Source organism: Cryptotermes secundus, unplaced genomic scaffold, assembly GCF_002891405.2.
Source record: "Cryptotermes secundus unplaced genomic scaffold, Csec_1.0 scaffold79, whole genome shotgun sequence".
Taxonomy (NCBI): Eukaryota; Metazoa; Arthropoda; class Insecta; order Blattodea; family Kalotermitidae; genus Cryptotermes; species Cryptotermes secundus.
In genome coordinates, this window is record NW_019741974.1 from 3,717,364 (window position 1) to 3,738,866 (window position 21,503).

Sequence of the window (21,503 nt, forward strand, 5' to 3'; positions counted from 1 at the left end):
AGAAAACCTGCACCAGCGCCACTTTGTCCACCACAAATCCCACTTGACCAGACCCGGGATCGAACCCGGGCCGCCGCGGTGGAAAGCCAGCGACTAACCGCTTGAGCTATGGCGCGGCCTTATTATTAGAGTTACTTAATTTGTTGCATTAAGAACAAATCATCATTCTAGAAGATACGAAAAATCAAAATCTGTTCCCATTGTACCGTTTCTCTCTCTCTCTCTCTCTCTCTCTAATCGCAGACTTCTTACTATTAAAACATCCAGTATTTTTTTTGGTTAACTCAGTGATGAAACCACAGAACGCTTGGAAAAATGTTTGCAAATTTGGAACAAGTGATCATCCCATCGCCTAAATCAGAATTTGTGACCTTATAATAACAGAACTACAGTTTATTGGTGATAACTTTTTGTTGAATTTTTAACTCTTCCTCTTTATCGATATTCCGAACAGCACTCACGTTATTCTCCGATTTCTTCAACATCTTATTTATTTCCAACTGTGTCGTTAAGCATGAGATTCGATGTCTCAGTTCGCTTCAGTGCGTCGGTCCAGATGAGATCCCCAGCTTAGATTTTAATGGCTGTTCAGAGATTTTAACTCTTCTTTTAAGTCATATTTTTAACATTAGTTTGTTAAAAGGGAGCTTACCCACTTTATGGAATAAAGCGTCTATCATACCTACTTTTACGAAAAGTAACAGTGCCTTGGTGATTATCTCTAGATCTACCATAATTTCAAATAATTTTTCCAAAATGTCTGAAAGTCTAATAAATGATCGGGTTCCCTTTTATTTCAAATTGAACTACATGTGTTACTGGGTGATTTCTTTTGGGCAGCAGCCCTTCGCAGCTTTACGTTAAGCGTTTTTTTACGTTTTACGTTTTTGTACGTTGTTTTACATAGAATTGAAACAGAAGCATATTTTGTAATATTTTAGTTTCTCACAGCTGTGGTTATGAAAAGTTCTTTCTTCTGAGATATAACACCGTGTAGGGCCGTTGAAAATTAACGGATGTTTCATGTCGCCTTCATCTTCTGGATTGAAGAGTAAGAAAAGCAAGAAATCTACATGAAGCAGGTAGTAAAACCTTTTGCCTGCTGCCTGCTTAATGTTGGATACCTATTTTGGTTACCTTAGAACCATGAAGATGGAGGAGACATGTTCCTCCGAAACGTCGGTTGACTTGCAGCGGACTACACGCCTTTATATGCCAGAATATAAAACTCATTTCTTCCAAAATTATGAAATAACTTTTTGTCACTTTTCCTGCAACCTCTTATCTGTCTCTGATTTCGAAAATAGTATGGGAATGTATCAAAGTGCGTTATACGCAAAAGAAAAAATAGTTGGCACATTAGAACGGCAACAGATATCACCGAATATCACGTTACTGCGTAACGAAAGGTGTACCAACGCAAATGAATAAATTAGTGATGGCTGCACTTGCTCATGTTGCATGTTGTTCCATCTAACAGAATATTTCCGAACTACATCTGTCTAAGGCACACAGATCAATGTTGCCACAATAGGGAATGTGTTGCACGCTTATAATACACGATTTTAACGGAAGCGAGTTTGGTGGCTCTTGTTGAGTGTGTGTGGTATGAGTGTGCAGCTAGTAAGTAGTAGAATTTTTTACACGAAGAGGTTATGTACTTATGTAGTTCGTATGGTAGTTTCGTGTAGTGGAGGTTATGGGAATGTAAACAATAAATTGCCCCTCAATCGTTTGGCATAATTGTTTATTTTGGTGGTGGATAATTTTGGTTTGAACAGTATATCAAGTTGGTGTACTTCAAATTGCATGACACGCTCTTATTCTGCTTTTATTATAGTAATTGCACTTTTAACCTTTGTTCTGAGATCGAGTAACCGAAAAAAAAATCTCATTCTTGCACATATTACATCAGTAAAGTAAAGTAGCCCCTGTCTTAACCGATTAAGTACTACGCTAAGAAGACAATGGGGGAGTGGCTGCATAGACCAGCGTTTTCTTGACCTCGGTACTAGTTGGAGGTTAGTGGTCAGACCGCTTTACCCCTGGGCAAAGCGCCCGCGATAACAATTGGATAGGAGGCTGGGTGGACCGCGGAGTAGATATGGACAACATAGAAATATGAAAATTCTTGCCCCCAACGGTACTCGAACTCCGACCTCTTGGTTCTCCAGCCCGTATCCATTCGGTATACCGGCTGAGCCATCCTGGATACATACATATTACATTAATATCTGCTGTAAATGGTATACTGTACCTTAGTTTCATATCTTTTTTTTTCTGTTTCAGAGTAAATGGTACGTGCTCATCATGTCAGGACCCCTGAAGTGTATATTTTCATTACAGAAGTGTTTGCAGACGTTTGCAACATTACGGTGTTTATTACCCAGTGTATATATAAGTACACGTGAATGTAAATGGAGTGGTGTGAATCTGTGTCCAGCCTTCAGAATAGCAACATTTCCTGGCCCAACACATTCATTTTCTACTGACATTTCAAAGAATGATACGTGTGCTGTTCTTCAGTCTCAAGATGAGAAAAATAGTGATAGTGATGAAGATAATACTGCTCAGGATGAGGATATTCTTGTTTCAGTTATCACAAAAGGTAAACAACTCTCATCTTCTGAATGGGAAAAAATTAAGGATCAGGTTCTTGCCAAAAATAGGGGCATAAACGGTTCTAATATAGATGCTATAACAATAGGACTTTGTGGAAGATTCATGCAGTTAGATATGGGGTTGTCTTACCTAGAACATCTCTCTCTTTCTGGCAAGAAACTCAATATTGCAACCATAGCACAGGTCATGAGGATGTGTTATTCATGTAGACTGAAAGGCATTGACGAACAGTTCATACTTTCTATGTATGAAAATCTTCACTCCAGATGTCCTGTGCTAGATGGATACACAGCAGAAAGTGCAATTCTTGGTCTGTGTTTAACAAGACACTGGAAGGTGGGGCTGGATCTTCTGGATATGGCTAAATTGACATGTATTCCTGGAGGCATGGAGTACAATGTTTTGGTTAAGACTGCTTATGATAACAATGAACCAAATATAAGTCTCCGCCTGATCAATGAAATGTTACAACTGGGAAGGAGCATAAGACCAGAAGTGTTTCATGCTCAGCTGGATTATTGCAACAGAATGTCGGCAGGTGAGAAAGTTGAGAGGTGGAAAATGGTGGAAGAGATCCTCAGCATGTTTGTTGAGCATGACTTGAAACCAACAGTGGATGTAGCTGAACGGATAAGGGTGTGGTATCTGGAGGCTGCAGATCCTCACACAGAGGTGCAAGCTCAGCTCTCATCAGTGACAGATGGGTATGAAATCACTTGCTTTTTTCTTGTTGTCATAAGACATTGGTAGCTACATGTACAATAGACCTTAGTGGCAGTAGCATGGTATTGCGTTAATATTTGTGCAATATGTGGTACAAAAGTACTACTTCCTTTATTACTTTTTCTATCCTCTTCCAGTTTTCCTCTATGTTTCCTTCTTCTTTATATTCTCTTATTTTCTTTTCAATTCTCTGACATCCTTATTTTATTTCCTTGTTTTCTTGTAGTTTTGTACATCCCACTTCTTTGGCTTCACTCCTTCCATCTTTTGTATACTAGCAATTCTTTCTCTTGCTTTAGTTTTGACTAAGTACTGGTCTGTATCACAGTCGGGCCCTCTGCTACTCTTGACGTCTGTGACTGAGGTAGAGTGTATTAACGATACCAGCACATGGTCTCTTTGGTTAACTTCATTTGATCCTGGTATTTTCCATGTTCCTATGTGTATGTTTTTGTGCGGACATGTTGTGCTTTTTATCTGCAATCCATTTCTAGCAGCAAACTGTCCTAATAAGTTACCGTTTTCATTACTGATGTCGTGTATTGTGTATTTTCCTGCCGCTTTCTTTTGTACTCTTCTTTCCCTATCTTTGTTTTGAAGTCTCCCATTATTATTACTAAATCGTACTTCTGAATTTTATTATTGGTTTTCTCTAAACATTCATAGAACTCTTCTTTCTCTATTTCTCCTTTTTCTTCCGTTGGGGCATGTACTGATATTGTAGTATTTCTATATCTCCCTTTCGTTCTTAACTCGCAGATTCTATCATTAATTGTTTCTTATTCCAGCATGCTTTCTTTTATTTTTCTTGTTATCATAAATTCCTTTGTATCCTAATAGAACTTCAAAAATATGAAGTGTTTGTTAATCTGATTTGTTTGTAGAATGTAAAGCAGCATCATATCTGTGTGAAATCAGTACTTGGTCTGATGTCACTAACTAATGAATGATTAATATTTGGTATGGAAATAGATCACAAACACACCTACAGATTGTTTATGTGGTAAATTTTACAGAAATAGTGAAACGTTGAAGCTGTATCTGTTGAATTTAAAATTGACAAATTACGGTCTGTGCTAGCTGATATTATTTACATAAATATATTCATGAATAGCACAACTGTTAATTTATAGTGCTTGCTTATTTCACCATATAGATTTGCACCTTTAAAGCAAAGTAGGCCTCATAAGTTCCTGTGTTGTAAGGTCATGTCATCAAAACATTTTCTTGTCTATGCTGATGATGTGGATGTATTGGGAGTTAATATAAATACCATAAAAAAACACAGAAGCTCTAATTGGCTCAAATAAGGAGGTCAACCTAGAAGTAAACATAGAGAATACTAGGCAGATGTTGATGTCTCATCACCAAAATGCATGGTGGAATCATAACATAAAGACAGCTAATAGATCCTTTGAAAGTGTGGCAAAGTTCAAATATTTTGGAACAACAGTAAAAAAAATAAAATTTTATTCGTGAGGAAATAAGGGAAGAATTAATTCAGGTAATGCTTGCTACCATTCAGTACAGCATTTTTTTATGTATGTGGTAAAAACGTAAAAATTAAAATATACAGAATTATAATCTTGCCTGTAGTTTTGTATGGGTGTGAAACTTGGTCTCTGACATGAAAGGAAGAATGTAGGTAGAAAGTATTTGAGAACAGGGTGTTGAGAAGAATATTTGAATCAAAGAGGGATGAAATGACAGGAGGCTGAAGAAAATTGCATAATGAGGATCTTCATGACTTGTACTCACTGCCAAATAAATAGAATGATTAAGTCAAGGAGGATGAGGTGAGCAGGGAATGTAGCACGAATGGGAAGAAGAGAAATGCATATATGATTTTTGTGGGAAAGCCAGAAGGAAAGAAACCATTAGGAAGACTTACACATAGATTGAAGGATAATATTAAAATAGATTATGGGGAGAAATATGATGGGTTGGTATTGACTAGATTGATCTGAATCAGGATAGGATCAGTGGAGGACTCTCATTACCAGGGTAATGAACTTTTGGGTTACATAAAATTTTAGTACATTCTTGAGCAGCTGAGCAGCTGGCAGCCTCTCAAGGACTCAGCTCCATGGAGTTAGTTTCCAAGGAGTTTGCTTCATGCTCTAAGATGAGGGTGTAATATAGTGTCACGTGATTTTACTGACTCTAAACAGAGTCAGATTATTGGATTTCTTAAAAACTTACAGATTATAACTACAAGTAACTACAGTGCTGTCGATAATTCACACACTCCACTACAGAGTGTGGCAACTTTCCCATAATTAACTCATTGCTCTAACTGGTTATCTGGACACTCGACTCATCCTGCTTATAACATCTTGACATGAACAATGTGGAAAACGCCGTTTCTGTGTTGCGTCATGTCTGTTCAGATGCCCATGTCTGTTCAGATGCCCACGTGATCTCCACTCAGCCATCGCCTGAGAAGGGCCATTGTTTGCATAGCCATTACTTAGCAACGGCTGTATAGCTGCTGATTTTGTGGTCGTCATCTAGCAATGGGTCTACATGACACAATACTTTGAATTGTTACAGGGGCATCTGTAAATCATGCCAAAAGTACTTAAATCCCATCACTATAACAAAGGAAGAATTTGGAGCATTACAGTCTGCTTTCATGGACAAGGTTGTAGTTGGTGCAGACATATTTCGCAAGAGTACACCTGAAGAAATAAAAGAATTCAAGAATTTTGTGAAAATGACTGCTCCATATGACATGGTAATTGATGGATTAAATATTGCATTCACAGCTGGACCTAAGAAGGCACTGTCATCTCAGGCCCTTGCAAGAACAGTGAGTATACCAGCAATGTTAGCGTGGATTTATTCTGAATTTGTATGACATATGTAGGCCAGTTACTCATTGATAAACTCGAATGGAGAACATTACAGTATGTCAATCTGCTGTTGAACATTTTGCAGCCTCAGTATATATAGGGAATTCAAAAAAAGAAAAAAGAAAAGTCTGTTACTTTAGTCCGCAAACTGACTGAGCGACCCTCTCTTGCTGGCGAAGTTAGTACCAACTTTAGCAGATAGATGGTGTCGCGTCGTCAGCGCAATGAATCCCCACGGCCCTTAATCTCGGTTTTCTAGACGGGAGCCNTCAAGGTTCTTTGCCTTGTTTGTAAAATTGGATCACTTTACCCTATAGCGTAACCGTTCCTTTGCAGCCAGTCTTTGGTCACCTTCTCAGAACTAACCTCTATACCATGCGGTGTCATCAATTTTATATAGCTGACCTTTGTGTCTACTCGTAGGCTTACTGATGTCACTGTTGTTGATGCTTCTCTTTGATTTTCAGGTTTCTTTGATCTAGTTGAGACAGTATTTAGCAAGAGATTTGTCTCATGCCTGTTGGGCCTTGCCTAAGCAGGCAGAAGGAACCTATGATCACCAACCATTCCTTCAATGAGGACACATTCATTCTATGCAGTTACAGTTTATTATTGACACTACTGGCATAAATACACAAGTCATATTCACAGTTTAAACACACTATAGACTGCATCCCAACTCTCTGAAAACTTAAATCATAGTGTTTTGTGTCCATGCCCTTTAAGAACTTAAAACAGTGATTGCAGGGTTGAAGTGTTCTGATGTCCCAAAGGATTCAGAGTTCTTCTATGGACGACAAATGACTCCCTCACTTGCTCTGATTGGCTTAATTTGGAAAATAAGATGGTCTCTAAATGTACAATTACTACTCAATTGAATGTGTTAGTAATATTTGACATTAAGTTGTAATGACATCATAAATAACTCATTAATTCAACACATGGTCTCAGGTGTTACTAGCCGTCCTCATTTCATGACACCTTGGTGAAAGACGTGTTACGAACACCTACATACACAGACTTCAAAGGTTCTGCCGTTGCGAAAAGAAATCAGAATTCTAAGAAAAGCAACTTATTTTTAGTAACTAACACATGTTGATTATACTGAGCAGCTGTGGGCTTTTTCCTTATGTGAATCAACAACAAAAATTAATTAATCTGAAATCAATCATTAATTCATTGCAGTAATTAAATATAATCTAATAATAAGACTTTGAGTTTGATCTGTGACAGTAGTTACCCAGATGAACACATTAAACATTCTTGCACCTTCTTTTTTTTTTTTCTTTTTTAAGATCGATGTTAATAGTATCTTCGCATCAGTAGTTACATCTCTGAAGTGGTCTATGCCCTTCAATCATATCTGCTCTGTGTGTGCTGCACCTTGTTCTCAAACACCCAAAATGCTCCTTCCTTTTGCTGAGAGTTTACACTTAAATGAAAGAAATGGTAAATTAAAAAAGAAGAGTAAGCATCTTTAAATTTTTGGGTATGAATATTGTTTAGAATTTCTTTATTGTAACAATGAACATGATTCAGGGGGTGCAATGCATACTCAGAACATCCAACAAGGGAGAGGAATAGAAGTTATGTGAAAAATAAACCCATCAAAAAAATTTGATTTGTTTCATTCTGGTCCGTCACACTAAAAATTACAAAGACAGAAACAACACCATCCAGTGTGACCATTAAAGTTTTACCATTTGAAAACTCACCACCCTTACATGTTTTGATCCCTACGGATCATCCTCAGAGGGCATCAATTCTTTTTCCAGAAACTACTATTACAATAGGTATTCAGTTATATACACACGCATATAATGTCTGAAATTCACAATGTACACAATGTTCAACAGTATAAACAACACAGCAAGCCACGAATAAACACGGACAATACTGAGAATCTCCTTTCTCAAGATAGACAGGCGGGACAAGATCAGCCACCTCCAAGAAAGACAATAGGAGAATTGACACAAACCTGTATGGTTAATAAATTTTAATCTTAAACAACAATTTTTTTAAAAAACTTTAATACAAGGAAGGCTGCTGTGACTGAAAAGTTGAACGTTGTGTACATTATGTATTTCAGACATTATATATGTGTGTATATAATTTAACACCTATTGTGATAGTAGTTTCTGGATAAAGTGTTGATGCCCTCTGAGGATGATCCGTAGGGATCGAAACATGTAAGGGTGATGAGTTTTCAAATGATAAAACTTAAATGGTCACACTGGACAGTGTTATTTTTGTCTTTGCCATCAAAAAAGGTTAAATAATGGACATAAAGTAAATGTATATATTTATGTATACAGAAAACATGAACAAGTCATGTGGGGAACAAAAATCTGAAGTAAAAACCAGCTAGCTCTTTGACACAACTTTAACTCTTATGGCAACAAAATACACCCCTGCCCATGCACACACAAAATCACAACCACATCATCATCAGTACCTAAACAGGTCAGTACTTCACATACCAGGAACATCAACAAAGTCACATGTTATCAGCAAATATTTTGATAACTTAAGTCACACTTAACTGTATATTTGATTGTAAAGTAAAAAAAAATGAAATTGGAACTTAGTATTACTGTGTTATATCTACAGACAGCAGTAGAAAGCAAGTATGAGACAGCACCACAAAACATGGTGCGAAAGACTATAGCCAACTCAAATGCAATAATTATGACCTATGTCACTGTACCGTAACAGTATCAATTTTAATTTTATGGGGACTTCATGTTGCAGATATTTTAATCATTTAGTTTCAAATTTGTGGTTTTTTCAGCTTTATTTTATTGGGGTATCTCCCGCTGCTAATGATTTTATAATACCAATATGTGTCAGTGTTTTTGCAACATATTAGCAACATAAAAAGTAAATGGATACACCTAGATGGTAACTTGCATCTTAATTTTGTGCTGTCACAATATTTGTCTGAATAAACGAAGCTGTAAGAACTCACAGTCAGGATAACATGTCTCCTCCAAAATTCAAATATCAGACATATTGAATATGAGTGCTAACCGCTGTACCATGATGTTTAGTGGTTTCACTGATGATGGAGAATAAGTTTTATGTCTGAAGGTTACATAAGGATACAGTGGGTTGTGTTAATGTTTATTTATTCATAATACAAGGCATGGAATTTTTCATATATCAGGCCTTTACATACTGAGACTGAAAGAGTTAGTTTTGGACAAAGTTCTGTATATACTCGTAAGTACTGCTGATGAATATATGCATACATAACCCTACTAGTGGTATGTCTTAATATTACATACATGTAAGACAATTTCAAGTATTCCAATTCTTTGCAGTTACATCATGTTGTAAAATATTTTGTAATGAAATCAAAGAAAGTCCTTATACTGGGGAGGAAGCACATGCAGACCTGGTCGCCATGCTACATGGATTACATCTATAGAAATGCACATGTATTCCTGGCTGATAATCTGTAAGTAGCAGCATTATTTTGAATTGTGATAGGCACATTCTGCATCTGTGACTCTTGCATTCACTACCAGGGCACAGAAATATATTTGCTCACTGCACCCGATTCAGAAATTTGGAGTTCATTGCTTAGCAGATGTTGGTAAGGGCTGGCATAACAGAAAGCTGACATGTTAGACATCATAAGAATTCCCAGTAAAAAGTCAAAGGGAAACAGAGGTAAAGGAATTATAAAAAGAGACAAAAGTTGGTTTATGTCAGAGCATTGTGATGACTGCAGTGGGGAACTTACACCCAGCAGAAAAAGATGGAGATGTACATTGTGACATTGCCAAACTTGTTATACTCAGAAACGGCACAGGTATTTAAACCATGATAAAGACGATATTATGCAGCTTATTAATGCTACAGAAATGATTATAAACATTTCTGACACAATACACAAACACAGATCATTCTTTCTATATCATGTTTATACAGTTCAAAGTCTTGTGTCACAATAGAAGTCAGTTGCTGTTCATTCTGTATTGGTCTGTGTCCCCAAAATTATTTCCCCCCCCTCCACCAGTAATTCATTTCTTGTAATTCTCAGCCATGCTTTACACATGATCCTCAGACATTCTCTGCCATTCTGTCAATCTAGTCTCTGTTTTGTTTTCCTTGCCCACTTCAACTTTCACTTTAGCTCACACAACCTTGACTGTTAGGTTATGGCATTCTGAGAAATCCTGTTTAGTTCCAGTCTTCTTCAGATGTATATTTGTGTAAATAAATTACAGGTATACACAGTATTGTTGTACAAGGGTGGATCAAGGTAAATCTGGAATACATTGTTTTACAAAAGAAATGCACATGCCAGAGTTGCTGAACTGATTTGTTTTCATTATATTCTCCCTTTGCACTATCCTGGCATATTAATTATGCAAGCAATATAGAAGATTTTATCCTGACTATGTACCCAGTTCGGCCGGTCATGGTAGCTGAGTGGTCTAACGCATGCACTGTCTTTGCTCGCTCGGAAGCCGGGTTTCAATCCCACTCAGGGCATGGATGTGTGTGTGCGTTTTTCTGTGTTTGTCTACAGGTAGAGGCCTTGTGATGAGCTGATCACTCGCCCAAGGAGTCCTACCATATGTGTAAGATCTAGAAAAACCGAAGTGAACGGAGTTCATGGAGGTAGGCCTAGGCCCACTGGGGCTGTAGTGCCAAGGGGGGGAAAAAAATGTACCCAGTTCAGAACACTGCATTTGAGTTTGTTATCAGTGTGAAATTTCTGTCCTCTGGGTGCACCTTCATTGGTCCAAGCAAATGAAAGTCACTGGAGGCTAAGTCAGGGTTGTAAGAATAGTGGTTCATGATTTCCCAGCCCTTTGTTGCCAGTGTTTCCTTCATCAGATTTGCTATATGTGCTCATAGTTCGCTTGCAGAGTCAAGGCGTGGAGTTTTTTTTTGTCAGGAATTGTCCTGCAGTAAGATGATCTTTGACATTTTCATACTGTAATACAGTGTATTACTTGTTACACAATATTGAAGAAAATCAACACAAGTATCACCCCTTCTGATTCTCAAAACACACTTGTCATGATGATGCTAGCTGACAGCTGTATTTTGAATTTTTTTGGTGGTGGTGGTGATCTCTTGCAAGACCATTCCACGGTGGACTGCTTTGACTCTGCTGTGAAGGAATGCATCCACTACTCATTGCAGGTCACTTTTCGCCCTACAGATTTGTTTCCCTCCAATCCAAACTGATGAAGATGTTTTGAAGACATAGCATAATGTTGTGCCTTCTGCTCCAACATTAACATCTTTGGGACCCACGGGGCATACGTGCTAGAACAATAGGTGTTCGTGGATATTTGTTTCAGCACTTGCAGTATCTGCTGCACTGTTGTATGCAATATCACACATTATGATCCTGCTTTTTCCCAAAATCTGCTCTTCTATGCGGTGAATGTTCACATGGCATACAGCTATTGGCTGAATGTGAACATGGGGGAGGTTTAAGACTTCATTATGGCCTTCAAGAGACTTATTTTACTGATCACAGGCACCTGCATGTGACAGGGTCTCTTCCCCATACTGTACATTTAACACAGAAGTAATTTATGTTGCTTTCAGTTTCTCTTTTCACTAGGAATTTGATCATACACTACTGTTTTGCACCTGAAATGATATGATATGACACTATCGTGTAGTAGCTGTAATGTGCAGGGGGATGTCCACCTGCCAGGCAGTGAGTGTAATGTTGCCACCAACTGTCCATAGAAGGGTTTTGGTTTTCTGGAGCTCACATCTTTAGGAAAGAAATGAAGTCCAGGTTAACCTTGAGCTACCCTTATATGAGCCCGACTAGGATGCCACTGGTACCAACACCACTCCTGTTTCCACTGAACTGACTGAAGTAGGTACTCTCCTTTACCAGTCCCCCCCAAGTACAAACTGTCCCAGTATTTTCTTTAAAAAACAAACAAACAGACATAGCTAATAAGCACTGATGCTTCGCAAGGAAATGCAAAAGTGTTTTGTGAACAGCTCATGTGCCTTATGCACCTGGATACAAATTGAGTCTGTTTAGACTAACCAGTGAGTGCCAGAAGCTGTGATAGCTTGGTCAGTTTAGTGACTAAGCAATGGGCTGCATGACAGATGTCTGATTCCTGGCAAACACGGACATTTTTTCTTTACCATTGTGCTCAAATAGAATCTGACCTCCTCAGTGTGCATGATGCAGGCCACTTATCCCCATATAGTGTTGAAGTAAAGAATGTTTGCAGCTGTATCTCTGGTCTTACATAAATCTTTAGACATGATGCTTAATTAAGCATCTGCCGCTTTGTCTTTACCTTTAATCACCTGACAGCGAACCTTAGTGCTGGAAGGAGCTGCTTTGTGACCTGATATCCTTGCAGTGTTCTTGGTAATTTCTTACATCAGAAATTTATACAAATGAAATATTGTAAAACTCCAACTAAATGAAACATGGAAGTCAAACCACTATTAATATATTATAATGTGTCGGCTGTGTGACTTGATGTGAATAAATTGCATGGGTCTTCGGATCGGAACGAATTCTTTTATTGGACGTTTATTTGTACGCACACTCGTACACTTATTCACAACTTCAGTATCTCAGTTACTGCTTCTGCTATAGTCGAAGCGAAACTGAAGACTGACATCTACTGACTGATCTCTTTGAAGGTCAAACACAAACTCTTGTTGAAGCTGGAGTTTTATAACCTTGTCTCGGAAATGTGGAAAACACAGCGTGCTTCACTGATGCATGATGCCGTGTTTACAGAGGCGTTGTTTGGCAATGCTGCCGAGAGTTGTTTACTGCTGCATATAAACCTGCGCAGTTCGGCTCGGCTCAGCTCAGCGCAGCACAGCACAGCACGGAGAAACACCGCTTTCCTTACTGTTGCGTAACCTCATTCCACTGTTGCATACCTTGGGAACCGACCATTTATGAAGAGTCTGTTTTTGTGGTAACTCGTTGCACACCCTGTTGCCCAACAATGGTTTGACATGTCACAGTATTATGTAATAAGTTAAGAAAACAAATGTGGTTGTTGCAGTAAATTAAATGTTAATTTATGGCAGAACTCTAAAATTCAAAGCTGCTATGGCCAGAAACATAGAAAATGCATGTTTTCTCATTCTTTGGCCAACTTTTTGTCTTCCTGGTCAGCACACTCCATTCCCTTTGTGTATGTCCTATAATCAGTGGTGCACTTTGATTTCAGTGAAAATAATTAAAAGTCTGTAACATATTGTGGAAACTATACTGACATATGTAAACAGTTATAATCAAATTTTTAAACTCATTTTGTTCTCTTCAGAATATAAGTTACCACATTAAAAAGAACAAATGACATGTAGGAGCCTAATCGTAGGAAATTTATGTCAGAAATTGCAAAAAGTAATAAATTCATCTTCTCATATGATGCAGATATTTATAATAACGTGAGCTCCATTTTACTGCATGGGTGTTTGAAGAAAACCCATTTGCAAGCAGCTTAACTTTGTATCAGCCTGCATTCATGAGAGCACAATGATCAGATAAATGGAATGTGTGTACACTGCATTGTATACAAGTGTATAAACTTTACAACAGGTCACAGGATGACCCTTTACTGCTGTATGCTGCTCTGTACAGTGGCATGGGGACAAAGTTCCTGTCCAGAGACCTCATGCGAGGGCATGCATATCGTCTTGAGAATAAGAGTCTTAGATCAACATTTAAACTATGGCAGCTACAGCATCAGTGTCAGCTTAAATATGTGACTCAAGCTGGGAAAGTGCACCTCAAGGTAATTGGAAGAGATTTTGCCTTCAGAACCAAAATTGATTACATTCTAAGCATAACATCTGATATGTATATTTTGACAGTATTTGTATTTGTTGACTACTGAACATGGCTATCATGACTGAAGTTTATTATTTCTCTCCTCAGTTTCTGCAGGATGATTCCTCAATTAGGACATGACCACTTCCTTCTCAAACCTTTCCAGCTCATGAATCATCACATCATTTTTCAGTATATAGTCTAGATACTGAGAGTTATAAAATAACCCAACAAGAAATAGGCATAGTTGCACTGTGAGCAGAACTGCAATATATTTTGTCCGTGATAGATACGATGGCGGCTCACTCATTCACATTCAGCAACGTAGTGTGATTCATGCATTAGCATGTGAAGGTTCTTCTTGCTCAGTTCATTTTATCTTTTGCTCCTGGAATGAGACATATGATGCAACACAAAGTTCTTATAGTTGAATCTGTCATGAAATGAAAAGTTACAGAAAGGGCATTCACAGCCTCATTCATAAATACCCACAAAAAGGATTTCCAACAAACTCATGTGGATTGTAGATTCAGTGTCCCAATAAATAAATAAAATGACACAAACTCTGTTAGAGCAACTGCATGGGAACATACATACTGTCACGTGTTGGGTATGTCACGCAACAAATAACTTCCCGTGGGTCTCAGATTTAGTGAACACATTTATTCTTGCACTCTCAAGTACAATTAGTATCACTTCAATTGCATTCTGCGGCGGCTATCTTCCAACTGTCTCTGCCCATGGCTGGATCTCAACTGTCTTCCTTCTGTAGGCCTTATGTAGACCGGATACCAGACACCATTTCTCACGGTTCCATTTCTGTTGTTGCACAACGAACCTTCTGTTGTCCATCTCCAGGGAAACGCATTCGTTGTTTTGGCATTCTCTACGTAACGGCTCACTGTTTTTGCATTACCATGGAAGTAACCCTTCCAGATTCCAAACACGTGACAATACTAATGGCGCACATAAAAATAACAGTAACACAACACTTATATTCATAGGGTTAATCAAAACAACATAAAAAGCATGATTCTGAAAGAAGAAGATAGCAAGAAACAAGAAAAGAGTGATGTTCTGAAGCAAATGTCTTTTGATGTGGATGACGAAAATGCAATAACACTGAAATGTTTTAACCTAAGAACTAATATCAACAAATGAACAGTTCCCTGAGGATGGCCAAGTAAGGCCGAAACATGCAGCAGTTTAATTGTAATTTTAATATTATTTTAAATTAAGGAGATATTATAAACAAAGTTGCATTAAAGACAGAAGTAAGTGTGTAAAGTTATCAGATATGGCAAGAGATAAGTACTCACAAATTGTTAAGACACTTAGTAGAAGATACCAGATTTTTGCTGTGATCTTTGTTCACAGCCAAAGACTAAATATTTCTTTGTACAAAACAGCATGTGTATAAACTTAAGCAATCAGATTATGCAGCAAGAATTCTCTTTTTGCACCTGGCTGCTACAAAATTTTCCATATCACCGTCTTAAAGTAGTGGTGTAGTGTTCTGGAAGTTCACACTGAATTGTTTGCTCCAGAACATCAGAATGTGTTGCAGAACTTGTTTGTACATTCTAAAGCATGCTTGGAGGTGGGAGTCACTTCCAGCAGTTCTTGTAAAATATAGAGAGTCTGTGTTACTTTTTTTTAACAATAATTAATAATGGAATTCTGTTTACGTAGATGGAGTTGTCATTGCACACATAGAAGAACCTTCATCCATTTCCAAGTGGTCATGCACTGACCTACCACACTATTATCATTTGCAGCATACAGTTCATTTGAATGCAATGTTCAAAGAGTAATATCATATGAAAAGAATATATTTTATATCAGCATATTCCAAAACAGTGAGTGAATTTTTGTGTTTTCTAACCTTTAGGACTTCCTCTTGTTTCAGTTTCCTTTGACATTCAATCCAATGGCTCAGGTGAGCAGAGATGGATCATGGCATATTCCTTATGAAATGGAGTTTGTTGGATCCCCATCACAGTCATTTGAAGCCCCTACTACATGGCTTTGTCTTAGATCAGGTAAATCGAGCCCCTCCTTAAGTCAGGTGAGGCACAAGAAAATTAGCAGAATGTCATAGGATTTGCTGCTAATGTTCTCACATCACACATTCCAGATGGATTGTCCTAACCCTTTCCAGTCCATCTGTACAAGTAAAAATTATTTTAAGGCAAAAAGTACAGAAAAAACAGCTACACATTTATACATGTTTTGCTAATGTTTACTTACTAACTTGTAAGATGGTAGTAAATTTTGAAACTTATTTCATACTTTTCTGCAAGTGTTACCAACATTCATCGTATCTATGCACGTTTGGTGTGTGATATTTCTTGAAGCATTCCCCTGGATGAAGTCCAGGTTTGCAGCTGCAGGACTCACAGTTCAGTGCACTTTCCTATCACAACACACAGCACAGTCTTTCTTTTCCCCCCCAGATCAAATTGATATACGTAATGTTGCTCATGGTTCAGGCATTTCTTATCATCACTACAAGAAGGTGACCCTCACTTTCTGGCACTTTAGTTCCTAACATCACCAACCAACGGTCCCATTAAATTCCTCCTGAACTTGAGATGAATCAGGGACTTCAAATTTTCTTACCTTTTGTTACAGTTCATTGAAACAAAAGAATTCAGAGTTGATGTCTTCAACAATCACTGCTTCACTCATCTGTCTTCTGTCAATCCTTTCTTCTCTTTGTACATCCACGTTGTGGTAGTGCTAAACATCGGGACACCACTTTTATCTTTTCACAGTAAGGCTGTCATAAAGGTAAAGCTTTCCCTGTNTCATTCCACTGTTGCATACCTTGGGAACCGACCATTTATGAAGAGTCTGTTTTTGTGGTAACTCGTTGCACACCCTGTTGCCCAACAATGGTTTGACATGTCATAGTATTATGTAATAAGTTAAGAAAACAAATGTGGTTGTTGCAGTAAATTAAATGTTAATTTATGGCAGAACTCTAAAATTCAAAGCTGCTATGGCCAGAAACATAGAAAATGCATGTTTTCTCATTCTTTGGCCAACTTTTTGTCTTCCTGGTCAGCACACTCCATTCCCTTTGTGTATGTCCTATAATCAGTGGTGCACTTTGATTTCAGTGAAAATAATTAAAAGTCTGTAACATATTGTGGAAACTATACTGACATATGTAAACAGTTATAATCAAATTTTTAAACTCATTTTGTTCTCTTCAGAATATAAGTTACCACATTAAAAAGAACAAATGACATGTAGGAGCCTAATCGTAGGAAATTTATGTCAGAAATTGCAAAAAGTAATAAATTCATCTTCTCATATGATGCAGATATTTATAATAACGTGAGCTCCATTTTACTGCATGGGTGTTTGAAGAAAACCCATTTGCAAGCAGCTTAACTTTGTATCAGCCTGCATTCATGAGAGCACAATGATCAGATAAATGGAATGTGTGTACACTGCATTGTATACAAGTGTATAAACTTTACAACAGGTCACAGGATGACCCTTTACTGCTGTATGCTGCTCTGTACAGTGGCATGGGGACAAAGTTCCTGTCCAGAGACCTCATGCGAGGGCATGCATATCGTCTTGAGAATAAGAGTCTTAGATCAACATTTAAACTATGGCAGCTACAGCATCAGTGTCAGCTTAAATATGTGACTCAAGCTGGGAAAGTGCACCTCAAGGTAATTGGAAGAGATTTTGCCTTCAGAACCAAAATTGATTACATTCTAAGCATAACATCTGATATGTATATTTTGACAGTATTTGTATTTGTTGACTACTGAACATGGCTATCATGACTGAAGTTTATTATTTCTCTCCTCAGTTTCTGCAGGATGATTCCTCAATTAGGACATGACCACTTCCTTCTCAAACCTTTCCAGCTCATGAATCATCACATCATTTTTCAGTATATAGTCTAGATACTGAGAGTTATAAAATAACCCAACAAGAAATAGGCATAGTTGCACTGTGAGCAGAACTGCAATATATTTTGTCCGTGATAGATACGATGGCGGCTCACTCATTCACATTCAGCAACGTAGTGTGATTCATGCATTAGCATGTGAAGGTTCTTCTTGCTCAGTTCATTTTATCTTTTGCTCCTGGAATGAGACATATGATGCAACACAAAGTTCTTATAGTTGAATCTGTCATGAAATGAAAAGTTACAGAAAGGGCATTCACAGCCTCATTCATAAATACCCACAAAAAGGATTTCCAACAAACTCATGTGGATTGTAGATTCAGTGTCCCAATAAATAAATAAAATGACACAAACTCTGTTAGAGCAACTGCATGGGAACATACATACTGTCACGTGTTGGGTATGTCACGCAACAAATAACTTCCCGTGGGTCTCAGATTTAGTGAACACATTTATTCTTGCACTCTCAAGTACAATTAGTATCACTTCAATTGCATTCTGCGGCGGCTATCTTCCAACTGTCTCTGCCCATGGCTGGATCTCAACTGTCTTCCTTCTGTAGGCCTTATGTAGACCGGATACCAGACACCATTTCTCACGGTTCCATTTCTGTTGTTGCACAACGAACCTTCTGTTGTCCATCTCCAGGGAAACGCATTCGTTGTTTTGGCATTCTCTATGTAACGGCTCACTGTTTTTGCATTACCATGGAAGTAACCCTTCCAGATTCCAAACACGTGACAATACTAATGGCGCACATAAAAATAACAGTAACACAACACTTATATTCATAGGGTTAATCAAAACAACATAAAAAGCATGATTCTGAAAGAAGAAGATAGCAAGAAACAAGAAAAGAGTGATGTTCTGAAGCAAATGTCTTTTGATGTGGATGACGAAAATGCAATAACACTGAAATGTTTTAACCTAAGAACTAATATCAACAAATGAACAGTTCCCTGAGGATGGCCAAGTAAGGCCGAAACATGCAGCAGTTTAATTGTAATTTTAATATTATTTTAAATTAAGGAGATATTGTAAACAAAGTTGCATTAAAGACAGAAGTAAGTGTGTAAAGTTATCAGATATGGCAAGAGATAAGTACTCACAAATTGTTAAGACACTTAGTAGAAGATACCAAATTTTTTCTGTTATCTTTGTTCACAGCCAAAGACTAAATATTTCTTTGTACAAAACAGCATGTGTATAAACTTAAGCAATCAGATTATGCAGCAAGAATTCTCTTTTTGCACCTGGCTGCTACAAAATTTTCCATATCACCGTCTTAAAGTAGTGGTGTAGTGTTCTGGAAGTTCACACTGAATTGTTTGCTCCAGAACATCAGAATGTGTTGCAGAACTTGTTTGTACATTCTAAAGCATGCTTGGAGGTGGGAGTCACTTCCAGCAGTTCTTGTAAAATATAGAGAGTCTGTGTTACTTTTTTTTAACAATAATTAATAATGGAATTCTGTTTACGTAGATGGAGTTGTCATTGCACACATAGAAGAACCTTCATCCATTTCCAAGTGGTCATGCACTGACCTACCACACTATTATCATTTGCAGCATACAGTTCATTTGAATGCAATGTTCAAAGAGTAATATCATATGAAAAGAATATATTTTATATCAGCATATTCCAAAACAGTGAGTGAATTTTTGTGTTTTCTAACCTTCAGGACTTCCTCTTATTTCAGTTTCCTTTGACATTCAATCCAATGGCTCAGGTGAGCAGAGATGGATCATGGCATATTCCTTATGAAATGGAGTTTGTTGGATCCCCATCACAGTCATTTGAAGCCCCTACTACATGGCTTTGTCTTAGATCAGGTAAATTGAGCCCCTCCTTAAGTCAGGTGAGGCACAAGAAAATTAGCAGAATGTCATAGGATTTGCTGCTAATGTTCTCACATCACACATTCCAGATGGATTGTCCTAACCCTTTCCAGTCCATCTGTACAAGTAAAAATTATTTTAAGGCAAAAAGTACAGAAAAAACAGCTACACATTTATACATGTTTTGCTAATGTTTACTTACTAACTTGTAAGATGGTAGTAAATTTTGAAACTTATTTCATACTTTTCTGCAAGTGTTACCAACATTCATCGTATCTATGCACGTTTGGTGTGTGATATTTCTTGAAGCATTCCCCTGGATGAAGTCCAGGTTTGCAGCTGCAGGACTCACAGTTCAGTGCACTTTCCTATCACAACACACAGCACAGTCTTTCTTTTCCCCCCCAGATCAAATTGATATACGTAATGTTGCTCATGGTTCAGGCATTTCTTATCATCACTACAAGAAGGTGACCCTCACTTTCTGGCACTTTAGTTCCTAACATCACCAACCAACGGTCCCATTAAATTCCTCCTGAACTTGAGATGAATCAGGGACTTCAAATTTTCTTACCTTTTGTTACAGTTCATTGAAACAAAAGAATTCAGAGTTGATGTCTTCAACAATCACTGCTTCACTCATCTGTCTTCTGTCAATCCTTTCTTCTCTTTGTACATCCACGTTGTGGTAGTGCTAAACATCGGGACACCACTTTTATCTTTTCACAGTAAGGCTGTCATAAAGGTAAAGCTTTCCCTGTAACAGGTCATGGAGATCCATAGGATTGTGAGACATCAAGGTTGCCACATTTTCTAGATAGTAATGTCACACATGGTAGTGAGGTTGTTAGCCTTATGGGATGGCCGCCCTTTACCCCCCCAGGAAGATTCCTGATACTCATTTATGTTAGAGGCTGAGTCGACCCCAGGGCCCTAGTGCGGCTGGAAGGATTTGGTCAATTGAAACATCCAATGACCTCATCAGGAATCGAACCCATGACCTTCCAGCTTGTAGCATAGTGCCTCAGCCAACAAAACCACCGCATGGCCCAGTAAGGCCATCATGCTATCATTTTTACAAAACACCTGGACTTTACCCTTCTTCATTTTCAGCCGTTTGAATTGTGTTTGTAGGCCTTTCCTGCTTCTCTTACTGGTTCCTGTTAGGTGAATTATTTTTACAAGCTGTTCTGCAGCCAATTTGCTGATGGCATATAAGCAGTATTTACATAAATTAAAACTCTCTCCGTCAACTGACTGTGATAACTAATCATATAAATGGAGCACAATCTTGGATGTAAGTGGAAAAGCTGGCCTGTTGAATCTTTCTGTCATTGCACTTTCGAAGTATGACATAATATTTCAAATATACCCAGTCTTACTATCCCCAGTACACCCATGACCCCCACTTTGTTGGTTTGTTTGTTCCATATCTTGAAGATGATTTGACCTTTGAAACAAACAGTGCTTTCATCTGTGGCTCTTTGAATGCTTGGGATAAAATGTTCATGAAATCTGCAATGAAGGTACACAATTACATATTTTGTTTTCTGTGCTCTACTCATTGCCTGTTTTGTGGGACATTGGAAGGTCACAAGTGAAACATTAAGAATATTTTTAAAAAACGATATCAAATGAAAACTTCTTTGGAAAAGAAAAGCCATTTTATTTTGCACAATCTGTATGAGGAATCACTTAAGTGTCAGTGAGTTTACGTTTGCTTG

The 21,503-nt window shown here is 37.9% G+C and overlaps 2 protein-coding genes across 13 annotated transcripts in view; both read left to right on the plus strand.

Moving 5' to 3' along the window:
* Window positions 1-20,576, plus strand: part of LOC111872784 (mitochondrial ribonuclease P catalytic subunit) — a 516,563-nt gene extending 495,987 nt beyond the window's left edge. For 4 of the 12 annotated variants that reach the window (XM_033754847.1, XM_023866952.1, XM_023866951.2 and 1 more), the window contains 6 exons: window positions 2,290-3,326; window positions 5,899-6,157; window positions 9,524-9,660; window positions 13,774-13,969; window positions 15,914-16,797; window positions 20,525-20,576. In XM_033754847.1, the coding sequence (XP_033610738.1) occupies window positions 2,311-3,326; window positions 5,899-6,157; window positions 9,524-9,660; window positions 13,774-13,969; window positions 15,914-16,105 (1,800 nt within the window). In that variant the 5' untranslated portion in view covers window positions 2,290-2,310 and the 3' untranslated portion in view covers window positions 16,106-16,797; window positions 20,525-20,576. The other 8 variants (XM_023866953.2, XM_033754849.1, XM_033754846.1 and 5 more) reach the window with 8 other exon arrangements.
* Window positions 16,869-20,592, plus strand: LOC111872789 (mitochondrial ribonuclease P catalytic subunit-like). Its single transcript, XM_023866961.2, has 2 exons — window positions 16,869-17,696; window positions 19,641-20,592. Exons 1-2 carry the CDS (start codon window positions 17,547-17,549, stop codon window positions 19,830-19,832), a joined length of 342 nt encoding a protein of 113 aa, XP_023722729.1. The 5' UTR covers window positions 16,869-17,546; the 3' UTR covers window positions 19,833-20,592.
* The last annotated feature ends 911 nt before the right edge of the window (window positions 20,593-21,503 follow it).